This window comes from Takifugu rubripes, chromosome 2, assembly GCF_901000725.2.
Source record: "Takifugu rubripes chromosome 2, fTakRub1.2, whole genome shotgun sequence".
Lineage (NCBI taxonomy): Eukaryota > Metazoa > Chordata > Actinopteri > Tetraodontiformes > Tetraodontidae > Takifugu > Takifugu rubripes.
The window spans coordinates 411,777-425,826 of record NC_042286.1 but is presented as its reverse complement, the minus strand read 5'-3'; the positions used below and the strand labels follow the sequence as shown (position 1 = coordinate 425,826).

The 14,050-nt window shown below is 50.3% G+C and overlaps 1 protein-coding gene across 2 annotated transcripts in view; it reads left to right on the top strand.

Annotated features, from left to right (window-relative positions):
• Positions 1 to 2,391: 2,391 nt before the first annotated feature.
• Positions 2,392 to 14,050, top strand: part of syne3 (spectrin repeat containing, nuclear envelope family member 3) — a 16,594-nt gene continuing 4,935 nt past the window's right edge. Inside the window, exons 1-12 of one of the 2 annotated variants that reach the window (XM_011618599.2) lie at positions 2,392 to 2,580; positions 3,386 to 3,457; positions 3,542 to 3,693; positions 4,705 to 4,877; positions 5,080 to 5,389; positions 5,528 to 5,683; positions 5,770 to 6,129; positions 6,290 to 6,426; positions 7,308 to 7,482; positions 12,484 to 12,666; positions 12,961 to 13,104; positions 13,438 to 13,572. In XM_011618599.2, the coding sequence (XP_011616901.1) occupies positions 3,442 to 3,457; positions 3,542 to 3,693; positions 4,705 to 4,877; positions 5,080 to 5,389; positions 5,528 to 5,683; positions 5,770 to 6,129; positions 6,290 to 6,426; positions 7,308 to 7,482; positions 12,484 to 12,666; positions 12,961 to 13,104; positions 13,438 to 13,572 (1,941 nt within the window). In that variant the 5' untranslated portion in view covers positions 2,392 to 2,580; positions 3,386 to 3,441. The remainder of the gene's footprint in view (positions 2,581 to 3,385; positions 3,458 to 3,541; positions 3,694 to 4,704; positions 4,878 to 5,079; positions 5,390 to 5,527; positions 5,684 to 5,769; positions 6,130 to 6,289; positions 6,427 to 7,307; positions 7,483 to 12,483; positions 12,667 to 12,960; positions 13,105 to 13,437; positions 13,573 to 14,050) is intronic. The other variant, XM_011618598.2, reaches the window with a different exon arrangement.

Genomic DNA, 14,050 nt, shown 5'->3' with positions numbered 1-14,050 from the left:
GCAGCTAGCCAGTGGCCTCGACTACATCCCCAAGTTCCTGCTTCCTGGTAAGCTGAAACTCTGGTGTATGCAGTATGGACCACTTCCATGTCTCATTTCGCCAATAAGGACCCATTCTCAAATGTGGAAAAGTTGAAATGGAGAGAACGGTGAGCTCATATGCAAGAAAGTGGCTTGTCAGTGAAGGTTCTACAGCAGTTAGATCTGCCCATTTTCAGAGGAGTGCACCAAAAGATGATGCAACTGGATTCAGTTGTGTTCTAGGCCAAACTGCCCCCATCCTGGCCCACCGGGAGGAAAAACATGTCAAGAGATCCAGGGGGGTCCAGGGGGTAGATCAGAAGCAGGAAGCTGTAGTGCAGGCAAAACACAGGCAGTGTCAGAACGAGTAGAGAAGATGAGGATCTTCTGGCCTGACCTGGTGGACCTGGTAGTCGCAGTGAACTTGGGCTGCCTACCACATCCCACTTCCTCGCACAGACCTAAGGCCGTGGTATGCTCAAGACCCTATGTACCCTTTCGGGTACACCTCACCTGATGAGGAGGACAGATCTTGCTCTATGTTAAAAAAACAAGCAATGTGTTCAACAAACCCTCCATTTAACAGGAACTAAGTCAAGACGAATATTAGCTTACATTCTCATATTTTCCATTTCATCAGGCTTGGGGCCTCATGGCGGCCAGTGTCTCGCAGGTCAGCCATCGTTTTTTTAGGAGTTTAAGTATCTCGGGATCTTGTTCACGAGTGTGAGAAGAATTATTGTCATTACTATTATCATCTAAATACTGTGATGTGTAGATTTTAAGTGTTTAAGAAAGCTGTAAGGAAAGAGGAACATGAGAATGTTTTACAGAAGTGCTGAAGCTGTCTATGTACAACGGAACTGACTCCTGTTGTTTGCGTGGTTTGTCTGAGTCCTAGCACAAGAGTAAAGAACAGCGCGGGTGACTAAACATCACCCTCACACGAGTGAGGGTAGGATGGAACATGAGATCGACAGGCCGATCGGAGCGGCGTCAGCAGTGATGCGGGCGCTTAACCGATCCGTCGTGGTGAAGAAGGAGCTGAGCCGGAAGGCAAAGCTCTTGATTTACCGATCGATCTACGTCCCAGTCCTCACCTATGGCCATCAACGTTGGGTGAGAACCGCTGCTTCTCCACATCGAGAGGAGTCAGTTGGGGTGGCTCGGGCATCTGGCTAGGATGCCTTCCGCACGCCTCCCTTTAGAGGTGTTCTGGACATGTCCCACCGGGAGGCTGCCCCGTGGCCGGCCCAGGACTAGGTGGAGAGATTATATCTCTCGCCTGGCTTGGGAGCGGCTGGGGGTGCCCCCGGAAGAGGGCTGTCTGGGCATCATCAGCTGCTGCTCCCGTGACCCGGATCCGGATAAGCGGGAGAAAACGGAACGGAACGGAGCGTAGCAAGATCCTAAGTAACAGTGTGCTTTTCAGAAGATTTGAAGAAATAGATTTCTGCTCATTCCCCATACAGGATATTAACGTGCAGACATTGAAAAATCGCTTGTCCGCTGCAAGCCTTATCACCCTGAAAAGCCAGGGAGATTCTATCAGACTTTAGAGTCCATGCTGAGAAAGCCATCCCTTTTGCCACCCACAAAGCCTTGCAAGACTCCCTCAGCCCCAGCCTTGCTCACCTTTGTGTTTGGACATGAGGTTAGAGGTCCTTTAAAAAGAAAACCTTGTCCCAACCACAGAGACCAAGCTGAGCGATCAGCCCAGAAGACCCGAACATGAATGATAATGTTCAGTCTGGCTCCTTGGTTGAGCAACCTTTATTTGCAACAAATTAACAAACATCATGTACAGAACAAAGAACACAGTGTCTATTCCTCTAAAGGCATGTCTCTACTGAATAACATTGCTCATTGAACATTTCAAACTGTAAAAACCAGGGCTGGAATGTCAAATATAGCAGCAATAATAATAGAGGTGACTGCATTTAAATGCTCAAATATGTATTTGGAATCTGGCTGTTTGGTGACTGATTTCACTAAAGTGTGTTCATTTTTGTGTGTTTTTTTAAGTTAGCACAACGGAGACTGGGAATAAATTCGGCTTCTGTCCTGTCCACCAGTATGATGAATCGTAAAAGACTGATCTGTTCACGGACTGCAGGAAAACTTAGAGAACCTCAACGTTACCCAGCGTTAACTAATATGAACGTTAACGGTAACGTCGCATAGTTAAGCCAACATGCAGTGGAAGAACCAAAGTTAGCCTGAGCCCAGGCAGCAGCATAAACAGACGGAGCCCCCTGGTACCGCCAGTTCAGAGTGCCTAGCGGGCATCCAGCGCCGATACCACCAGGGCCGGAGACGGCCACAGGTCGTCTCACGACGTGCCACCCCTCTGCGTGAGTGTAATTTCCACACAGTGCGTGAAGGCAGCAGACTCCGGCGGCCTCGGCTCAACTTCCTGCCGGCCGTAACTTCTCTGTTACCGCAGGACTGTTTCCATGTTGGCGGCTCCTCCAACATTAATCCAGACTTGTGCGCACTGTTACTGCCATTCAGCTGTACACGACAAGCAAAGCTGTCCGCTCGTTTCCTTCTCGTACGGTAGGTAGAGGTGTCCTTCAGCTCCAGATTGCGTTAATATCCCGAGCGTCCGAGGCTAAAGCTAAAACTAGCGCTGCTGTATACGTACTGTAAAGATCCCATATAGATCCCGTATAGATCTGTTCCGATGGCCGGAAAGTTGCCTTAATGTGTTCAGAATAGCAGGACCAGTGCGTACATGTGTTGCAGGAGCCGATGTTTAAAGTGAAAAGCTTTAGGTTGAGCACTTTCTATAAATAATACAAAGTTGCTAATAAATGCAGATGATGTGTTCATGGCCCATAAGCGTTTTTTTTAATTTATTTTTTAAAATAACGAATTACGGTGCAATCAAATACCACAGAAATACATCTAACAATGTCCTATCGGAACACATAGAAGAGTTAAAGTGTAACATTTTCATAACTCGACAGTTGTCCACTAAATGATTTAAAAAGTGAGCTAAAATAAAACAGGAGTTCGTTGTGTTATTTATGTGACTATTATTATAGAAGAACCTTTGCAACTATAGTCAGAAGACATTCTTTTAGCCTTTCTCTCCTTTAGTTTAACCTATTTAGCCTCTTAGCCGCAAGACAGATGTATGCTGCTAAATAGGGATCAGTCATAGAACAGGGAATCATTTGTTTCAATGCTTGAAGGTCCAGAGCAGACGCACTTGTATTGTAAAAGGTTTCAAACCCTGCTGGGATCTCTGCCACAAGTCCATTGGAGCCCATGGAAAACCAGGCAGAGCGGGTAAAAGGAGGCTGGAATTCTGGGGTGGGAGAACTGAGTCATTCTGTCTGCTTTCATTCCCCCTCAGAAGTGAGCTAGCATCAGTTTGAACCGACTGACTTCATTACTGCATGAGAGGAAGGGATGAGGCGGCACTCAGGTGACCTATCCACCTGGACAAGGACCACACTTGTTCCTGCCTTTACTTGTTTGATCCAGTGACGGTGGTGCTTTAAATTCCCAGGCGGAGACCTGCTTGTCATGGCGCAGCAGGAATTCCTGGAGAGCCGGGAGGAAGCCCTTTCCTGGATACGCACGGTCCAGAGCCGCCTGAAGGTGACGGACAACACGCACGGGCCCCGCCATGCTCTGGAGGCCCGACTCAGAGAGACGGAGGTGAGACCCCTGATGTCAGTTGTTAGTTTGGGGTCGGCATCACACCCCCTCATACTCGGACTACTACTTTCAGACTGAGTATGGGTACTCACCGGTGCAAAGTACAGATACCAATACTTTTGAACTCCCCAAGGTGGGGGTACATGAGCATGTACAGTTCCTGATTTCAATTTTAAAACCTCTCCGACAAGTAGGACTTGAACCAATCCGAAAGCGTCAAGAGTCACCTGAATCAACGGGGAATGGAATGTCCTTAAAATCCCTTAAAAGTGCTGACTCAGTGCTGCAACAAGCCTTAAAACTAGACCAGGAGATGTCCAGAATGCCACGAACATCAAAAGATTAACGACCCACACTTTGAAGGGGTATTTTACATGGAAAAAATACCCCAGCCCTAATGCTAGGGTTGGCCCGATCCACTTTTCTGGCTCCTCAGATTGATCCCGATCCTTGATAAACACCGTCACCGTAGGCCTGCAATAAAGTTATCAATAATAATAAAGCCGCAAGGTTTCACAGACAAGTCACATGGAAAAGAACCAGAACAGTCTGAGCGTTTGGTGGTATGATTCGTTTGCCCTAGCATAGGGTGAGAAACCTCCGCCAGCCGCCTCTGTGCATTGTTTGAACTGACGACGTCGTTGGTTTAAAGCATTGACCAGAAGAAATGACAGGAAGTGGTGCTGGAACAGAGAAAACCCTGCTGAAGTTAAACTCGTCTCCTTTTGATTGTAGAGGTGCTTTGAATGTCCCCTACCCCTGAAATGGCTCATGGAAAGTCCGTCTCAGGGCTTACTCTCAGGGCCCCTAAATTGTAAGCTGGGGGCCACCCCCAGCTTACAATTTAGGGGCGCTAGCAGAAAATTTCGGGGCACAGTAAATGTTAACATTTCCTCTCATAAAGCAGACCCACAGGCCTTCCTGACATGAGCGCAGATCACAAAGAGCCGGTTTCCAGCTTCCTTTAACATTATTTGTTTGCTTACTTGCTTCTCGTGACTCTGTGTGTAGAAAATCAGCCACTCGGAGCACGAAGGCCGTTTGAAGATGGACATGGCTCTGGTGACCGCAGAGAACCTTTTGCAGAGTGCGGATGAGGAGCTAAAGACCCAAACTCAGGTGCAGCTCAAGGAGCTGAAGTCCCAGTGGGAGGAGACCTGCACCTATATCACCCACTGTCACAGGTGACCCTTTGCTTTACTGCTCCTCTCCCATTCCCACATGGTTCTGCTTCCTGTTGCTAACTTTAATGTGCCAACCGGGAACCAAGAAGTTCAGGACCTGTGACATTTTCGACTTGTTTTGATGAGCTCCTTTCAGATGCACCATTGTGTGTAGCATTCCGAGCTAAAGTGAAGCCCTTGCTGTGTGTCACCTCCATCCCAGTCGTATTGAGTGGGTGTGGCTCCACTGGAGCGAATACCTGCAGGCCAGCGAGGAGTTTGAGGCGTGGCTGTCGAAGCAGCAGCGTCAGCTGGACGTGAGCCTAGAGCTCCAGCTGGGGGTGAAGGAGAAGCTGTGGCAGGTGGACCAGCAGAGGGTCGTGGTCAGTGACATTCACGGGCAGGCAGCGCTGCTGGAGAGGCTGCTGGACGAGGCCGCCGCGCTGCACAACAGGACCCAGGACCCCAGCATGGAGCCCCAGGCCCAGGAAAGGCTGCAGGAGGCTTACAACGATGTCAGAGATAGAGCGAAGGTGAGACCATGGCTGCTGAAGGCTGAGGAACTACCCGGAGAGGCGGATGGAAACGGCCAAAAAAGGCATTACGTCTGTGAAGTGATGTGCACATTACGATACATACATTATTAAATGCGCGGTATTTCTTTACCAAAGGAACGTTTGGCGTTGCTGCTTAAAATGGCTGAAGAGCATCAGACCTTCCAGGGCAGCATTAAGAGGTTTCAGTCGTGGCTGCTGACAGAGACCAAGAGACTAACTGCTCTGATGGAGAAGCAGGACACAGCCGAGGACAAGCTGAAAGCTCTGCAGGTGACGGCGCTGCTGCAGCAGCACACTCTGTCCAGCCCCTGAGGGTCCGTTCGCTCCATCTTCACTGGCGTGTCTTTCTTTTCCAGGCTGTGGACAGCAGCATAGCGGCAGAGGAGAAGACCTTACAGCACATAGAGAGTATGGCAGAAGCGGTGCGGAGCAACACGTCTCCTGCTGGGGCGGAGGCGGTGCTGGAGGAGGCTGAGGAGCTCAGGCTGGGATGGCAGAGGCTCAGGCAGGGCCTGTGTGAAGCCGAGGAGGGGCTGCGCTCCAGCCTGGATTCCCACAGCCAGTATGTGTCTCGATGTCAGCGGCTGGGAGAGGACATCAGCAGGCTCAGGGCACTCATGCAGAGGCTGGACGGGGAGCTGGTGCAGAGCTCTGAGGCTGGGGGGAGCACTGACCCCGTGGAGGAGCAGCTGTTGGCCCAGTGGAACAAATATACGGTAGGTTACCCCGGCTGGGCTGGCGCTCATCAACAACTGCTCAAGGGTGTGCTTGTCTGCTCGAATGGCCAACACGCCACCTCTGGGAAGCCACGTTATATCGGGGGACTGGAACGGTGGAGCCCAGCGAGTGTGAGCTGACGTGTATTTGTTCCTTTAGGGTGTGAGGAACACACTGACAGGGGAGGAGTCCCAGGTGGAGCTTCTGAAAAGTCAGCTCAAGCAGCTCTTCAGGTTTTCTGAGGACTCTCGCCATCTCTCGGATGATGTCCTGGCCGTTGTGAAAGAACATCAGAGGTATGTGCTCCAGTCGTTGCTTCTTCAGTTGCTAGGAGGGTCGCCGGCTTCTTTGGACTCATCCTCACCTAGTTGTGGATGAGTCGCGACTCATGTTGCCACCTTGCCCGAGCCCGGTTCTATGCAGGGCCGCTGCTCTTCACAGCTTTCACGCTTATTCTTTGCTCACCCTCAACACACTCCTGACCCTGATCCCGTCTTCACCACTAAGTCCCCTCCTCTCCGTGATCGCACTAGCAGTAGCTGTGCATAACCTCCTGACCACCTCCCGCCTGTCCCGACTCCCTGCATCACTTCCTCCAGCCCCCCCACAACTCTTCCTCATCCAGCTCACATCTGATCCACCAAGTCCAGTGACCACCACACCTTCACTTTAAAACCGTCCCTTTAAAATATCCCCCTTTCTCCTACTCCATTTCTCCTCCCGTCACCATGATAGAACATCTTGCTGCTCGGCTTCTGGCCCTCTTCTGTCTCCACCTGGACCCCTGGACACACAGAATGTTCCGAGTTCTTGTTTGGATCAGGCCAAACCAGTCTGTCTTTTCCTGTGACCGTCCTAAGGTTCCCAGCTTGGGACTCTGCCCTTCCTGATCTCTCTCACTACAGACATGTCCTCCTCCTCCTTCTCCTCCTCCTCCTTGGACCTGCAGTAGCACTGTTTCCACCAGAACCAGCAGTTGTTGCTAACTCTGTTTTGTCCCAGCCAGATAGCATCTTCCTTTAAACATGGGGAAGTAAACAGAACACGGATGTGCCTGCTGGTCGTCATTTAGATCCCACCAGAACCGTCTCTGCCGACCCAGATGTTCCAGATTTGGCTCCAGTTTGTGCCTCGTGTCCTTCACACCACGTTCTTGCTTCTTGCTCTTGTGTTGCAGCCTGAAATGCAGGGCCTCCCGGTTATGCTCAGAGTCTGAGCTGGGTTTGAGGACCATCCTGCAGGACCCTCTGCTGGTCTACGCTCAGTGGAGTCACATGGTCTCTCATGTGCTGGAGAATTCAGCCGATGTCACCGACTTCTCCTATATCGCCATGTTGGTCCAGAACATAGAGGTAAAGTTCTCAGCTTTAACCTTCCTGCTCATATCCCATAAAACACACTCGTGGTGTATGATGAATTCGTGGACACACCACAGATTCATCACACACACTCAAACACATTTCAATGCTGTCGCTAAATGACGAGTCTGGAAGCTTCCGGAGATCCTTGAGTTTTAGGAGGAAGGTGGTGCTCCTATCCACTCCTCCTCCTGTCCACTACTGTCCATTCTACCTCCTGTCCACTCCTCCTGTCCACTACTGTCCACTCCTCCTGTCCACTCCTCCTCCTGTCCACTACTGCCCGCTCCTCCTCCTGTCCACTACTGTCTGCTCCTCCTCCTGTCCACTCCTCCTCCTGTCCACTCCTCCTGTCCACTACTGTCCACTCCTCCTCCTTCTGTCCACTCCTCCTCCTATCCACTACTGTCCACTCCTCAAATCAAATCAATCTTTATTTATATAGCGTCTTTTACAATCAAAATTGTTTCAAGGCGCTTTCCAGAATCCCAGGGCCTAACCCCAGACAAGCAACAGTGGCAAGGAAAAACACCCCTTTAACAGGAAGAAACCTTGAGCAGGACCAGGCTCATGTAGGGGGACCCTCCTGCTGATGGCCGGCTGGGTAGAGAGAGAGGAGAGAGGAGAGGGGGGAGGACAGGGAGAGGAGAGGAGAGGAGAGGAGAGGAGAGGAGAGGAGAGGAGAGGAGAGGAGAGGAGAGGAGAGGAGAGGAGAGGAGAGGAGAGGAGAGGAGAGGAGAGGAGAGGAGAGGAGAGGAGAGGAGAGGAGAGGAGAGGAGAGGAGAGGAGAGGAGAGGAGAGGAGAGGAGAGGAGAGGAAAGGAAAGGAAAGGAAAGGAAAGGAAAGGAAACATGACCCAGTGTAGTGACAGAGGCCTGTCAGGTGATCATGTTTCTGGACCAGCCTTGGCCTATAACAGCACAGCTAAGATGTTAACCTAATGATTAGACGACCCCGTAAGTATGATAAGTTGTCTGTCTATGATAGTAACTGGAACTACAGAATTAGTAACAATAAGCTTTTTCAAAGAGGTAGGTTTTAAGTCTGATCTTAAAAGTAGCGATGGAGTCAGCCTCCCGTACCTGGACAGGGAGCTGGTTCCATAGCAGGGGGGCCTGGTAGCTAAATGCTCGGCCCCCCATTCTACTCCTAGAAACTCTGGGAACCACAAGTAGACCAGCATTCTGAGAGCGGAGCGGTCTATTGGGCTGATAAGGTATCACTAGCTCCTCCAGGTAGGATGGAGCTAGGCGTCTGAAGACCTTTTAGATCAAAAGAAGGGTTTTAAAAATTATTCTAAATTTAACGGGCAGCCAATGAAGCGATGCCATTACAGGAGTTATGTGATCTCTTTTGTCAATACCTGTTAGAACTCTTGCTGCAGCATTTTGGATCAGCTGGAGGCTTCTTAAGGAATTGTTTGGACACCCTGATAATAAAGAATTAAAATAGTCCAACCTGGAAGTAACAAATGCATGGACTAACTTTTCAGCATCATGCCGCGTCACTAGTTTCCTGATCTTTGTGATGTTTCTCAAGTGAAAAAAGGCACTTCTCAAGACTGTTTTAATGTGTGAGTTGAAAGACAGGTTTTGGTCAAAAGTTACTCCGAGATTCCTCACAGAGAGACACTAGATGTTAATGAGATACCATCTAGAGTGATCATGTGATCTAATCTATCCCTGAGAGGTTGGTCCAAGTACAGAACCTTGAGGAACTCCATGGCTAACCCTACTGTATGAGGAGGGAACACCATGGACATGAGCAAACTGGTATCTATTGACGTCGAAATCATCCTCAGAAGTGTACTCAGACAGGCGCACAAACGAAGTTCACCACAAATTGAGACCAGACGTCAAAGTTTCTTTTCTACCTTGGCCAAGGGGAGTCCCGCTCCGTTACAGACACATCTGCTGTTGCGCTGTTCTGGGGACTCTCACTCCACCCCGGAGTTGTCTCTTTTATTAAAACAGGCATGATTACATAGCAGGAGGCGTTTCTTTAGTTACATAGTTTACATCAACCGAGTCACATTGCCCATATTTGACTATGTTGAAGCGGCTCTCGGCCTACGCACAGGTGCACAGCCTTGAGAACCCTAACCCAAGCACATTATTGTTTTGTCCTCCTCGTGCTTTTTTTCCAAGATGGCGCCGCACGAGTGGCAGCTTGTTACAGTAGCTCCGTGCGTGTTTACATGTTCTAGTGTACTTTTATACTTTTTTCGTGCGTCCTTTTGTACTAGTCTCGGTCGGAAGTGTGCACCTTCGGGTGTACAACTTGCGAGGCTATCTTTTTGTCTTTTCGTCCTTCTGGGAGTATTTAAATCTACATCGGCTGACCCCTTCAACCATGGCTCCATTGTTTACATCCGGGATCAGCTGTTAGCACTGAGCAACACGACGGTACTCCCCGCGGAAATACCGGTGATCCCCACGGAATTAAGGAGAAGGGGATGCAGAGCAGGGACGAAGCGTCGGGAGAAGAAAAGACGGTATAAACCATCCGTACCGTCGGTCATCATGGGGAACGTGAGATCTCTCCCTAATAAGATGGATGAGCTGTCGGCGCTAACCAGGCTACATAGGGAGTACCGGGAGTGTAGCCTCATGTGCTTGGCTGAATGGACTCTCGCCGGATTCACACGTAACCCTGGACGGTTTCCAACTCGTGAGAGCGCACAGGAAAGCTAATGAGAGCTGTAAGAGGAAAGGAGGGGGCATTGCGATGTTTGTGAACGATAGATGGTGTAACCCAGGGCACATCAGGGTGAAGGAGCAGTACTGCAGCAAAGACATTGAACTGCTAGCGGTTAGCATTCGGCCATATTACCTCCCGAGGGAATTCTCGCATGTTATCGCGATAACCGTGTACATCCCTCCATCGGCCGATGCCGCTGCTGCCTGCGAGACTGTACACACCATAGTTTCAAAGCTTCAGACATCGCACCCCCAGTCCCTCCTCTTCATCTCTGGTGACTTTAATCATGCTTCTCTGTCCTCCACTCTCCCAACCTTCACCCAATATGTGAAATGCCACACAAGAGACAATAGAACTTTGGATTTAATGTATGTAAACACCAAGGATGCATACACCTCCTCCCCCTCCCCCCGCTGTGCCGTTCTGATCACAACCTGGTTCATCTGTCCCCTGCATACATACCTATGGTGAATAAACAACCACCCACCAAGAGGTATGTAAGGAGCTGGTCTGAGGAGACCAGCATGGCTCTGATGGACTGCTTCGACACCACAGGCTGGGATGTGTTATGTTAACCTCACGGGGAAGGACATCGATGGCCTGACAACCTGCATCACGGACTACATCAACTTCTGTGTGGAAAATACCGTGCCTACCAGGAAGGTTCGGTGTTTCCCCAACAACAAACCCTGGGTGACCCCTGATCTAAAAGCCCTGCTGAATGAGAAGAAGAGGGTTTTTAGATCTGGGGACAAGGAGGAACTGAGGAGAGTCCAGAAGGAGCTTAGAAGGGGGATAAGGAGAGGCAAGGACAGCTACAGGAGGAAGCTGGAGGAGCGCCTCAAGGAGAGCAACGCCAGGGAAGTCTGGAGAGGCCAAAAACCATCTCGGGCCACACAAAGGACAGTGGGAGGGGCCCTGAATCTGGGGGCCAGGACTGGGCAAATGAGTTGAATTCCTTTTTCAACAGATTTGACTGTGCTGCCCCCCCCTCCCTCTTCCACTCATCAAAGCCCAGACCTGACTGTGCTGTCACATCACCATCCCCCCTCTCCCCCCGTAACACCTCCGGCACCGGCAGCTCTCTCCTCACACCATGCCACCTCCCTCCACCCCCTGCCAGATCGACCCTCCCAGTCCAACCCCCGTCCTCACCCACCAGGAGTCACACCTCGCCTCTCAATAACAGCTGATCAGGTGAGGAAGGAGCTGAGGAGGACCAAGACAAGGAAAGCTACTGGCCCTGATGGCATCAACTCCAGACTACTCAAGGACTGTGCAGTTGAGCTCTGTGGAGTACTCCTGCACATCTTCAACCAGAGCCTCAGTCTGGAGAGAGTTCCACTACTGTGGAAAACATCATGTGTGGTTCCGGTTCCTAAGACTGCGCACGCCAGGGAGCCCAACCACTTCAGGCCAGTGGCTTTAACCTCTCACCTGATGAAGACCATGGAGAGGATTGTTCTCACCCACCTCCGACAGCTGGTGGACAGCAAGATGGACCCTCTACAATTTGCTTATCGACCAGGCATTGGTGTGGATGCGCTGTCATCTACCTGCTGCACCGGTCACTCTCACACCTAGAGAGCACCGGGAGCACTGTGAGAGTCATGTTCTTTGACTTCTCCAGTGCCTTCAACACAATCCAGCCATCATTGCTGAGAGGAAAGCTGGAGGGAGCCGGAGTCGACTGTCACCTAGCTGCCTGGACCACCGACTACCTCACCAACAGACTACAGTACGTGAGGCTCCGTGACTGAGTCCGACGTGGTAGTCTGCAGCAGTTCTCTCTCCCTTCCTCTTCACTCTCTACACATCGGACTTCAGCCACAACTCGGACAGCTGCCACCTCCAGAAGTTCTCCGACGATACAGCCATCGTTGGACGTGTGTCTGAGGGGAGCAAACTGGAGTACAGGGAGGTCATCACCAACTTTGTCGCCTGGTGTGAACAGAACCATCTGCACACCAATGCCAGCAAGACAAAGGAGGTGGTGATCGACTTCAGTAGTAAGAACATCCAGTTCACTCTCTGTTCACTACAGTCCACTACTCCTCCTCCTGGCCACCCCTTGTTTGAGTATATATGTGTGTAATATTCCAAGCTATGTCAAGCTCTTGCCTTGTGGTCTGTATTCCTGCCTTATTGTGCTTGTATTATGACCCAAACCGCATTTCATCTGTGTTTATCTGCTCTGGGTCTTCTGTTTTTCTGCCGTTAAAATGATGCATATTAAAAACCAAGTCCAGAATAAGTTTCAATGCCCCCTTCCCCCTTCCTGTCTCGTCTCTCTAGCAACTGCTGAAGGACAGCGTCCAGCTGCAGGAGCGCCTCAGTGCGCTGCAGAGCAAAGGCGACCTGCTGGGCTTTGTTTTTGGCCCGGAACAGTCCGACAGCCTGAACCAGGACCTGAGTGCTGCCATCCGGAACAGAGAGCTGCTGCATTCCCAACTGTTGCAGAGAAAGAGCAGGTTACAGGTGATTATTATAATTATCTTTTGGAAGGTTTTCTAAGAGCGGCTGGGGCTGGTACCAGGGCTGGTACCAGGGTTGGTTCTGTGCAGCAATGACATGCTGGTTAGCTGCCTGCTCACGCTAACACCCACAATGCACTGGGAGCCGCGCCTCTCACCTAAGCTTAAGCTCTGACTCTTCCTCCTCCTCCTCCACCTCCACCTCCTCCTTCTCCATCCAAACTGCTCTGCCTTTATGGAAGAGATGATGCACAGACTAGCATCCCGTGTTTTACAGCAGAGATGTTTGCATCTTTAGGGGCTAATCTCTAGATCCAAGGACTTTGCTGAGGCCTACAAGCTGATTGTGTCCAAGATGGCCAGCCTGAGGGACCAGTTGGTGGCAGCTGATGGTCCCCAGCCTGATATCCTGGCTAAAAAAAGCCAGTCTGACCAGTTTAGGGTGAGTTCAAGCACCCACTGTGAGGTGACGCACATGAAATTGACTGTTTTTATTGCGTGGCCTGTGTTTATCATACACTGACATCATTATTTTATAGGTCTGCTTCATTATTCATCCTACACTCCCTCGTTAATGCGCCAGCTCCAACTCTGGATTTTTAGCCCCCTCCTTGTTCTCATTTTGCATGTTGGCCTGTTCACAACATCTGTCTGATCACATGATTTCTATTCAAACCCATTGTTAAGATTCTTTTGTCTTTTCTGGCAGAGTTCCTCTAGAAGCTGCACAATCTGCATCCCTGTCTTTAATGCCGTGTGTCTTGACTCCATTCAGGTGATCCAGAAGGACGTGGAGAATTGCGAAGGCCAGATTACGGCTCTGGAGACCCTGGTGTCGTGCAGCCAAAGCAACAGGAGCCAGTTTGAGAGGCTGTATGATGAGTGGACTCAGCTATGCTCGGCAGTGCGGGTGAGATAGAAAAGCTGCTTCTATCGATCAGCCACAAATCTTTCTGTGGCACCTCTGCAGAACACATCAATTCATTCTCACTCAGGCCTTTCAACTGCTTCCAGCTGCATGGCTCTGCTAAACCTCTTGTAAAATGCTGATTTTTGGAGAGGAAGAGTGTTTTTTTTTTTTTATCTCAAATGATTGCCAAGTAAACGGCAAACACTACTGATCTCCTACTGAACTTCTTACACACAAATAAATGGAATAAAATGCCGTTTTTCTTTGTATTGGTAAAATGCTTGTATTGGGTGCTCCTGAACGCATCGTCAGTGATGTGGCCTGGTGTCATCGGGGGTTTGGGGGGTGGAGCAGCATCATGCGCCCTCTTCCAGGCAGCCCAGCCGTGGTTGGTCAGACCCGTTGTGTGTTCAGGTGGATCGAATTGCACTCCGCTCCTGTGCCACATAAACACACTGTTCACCAGACATACAGTATA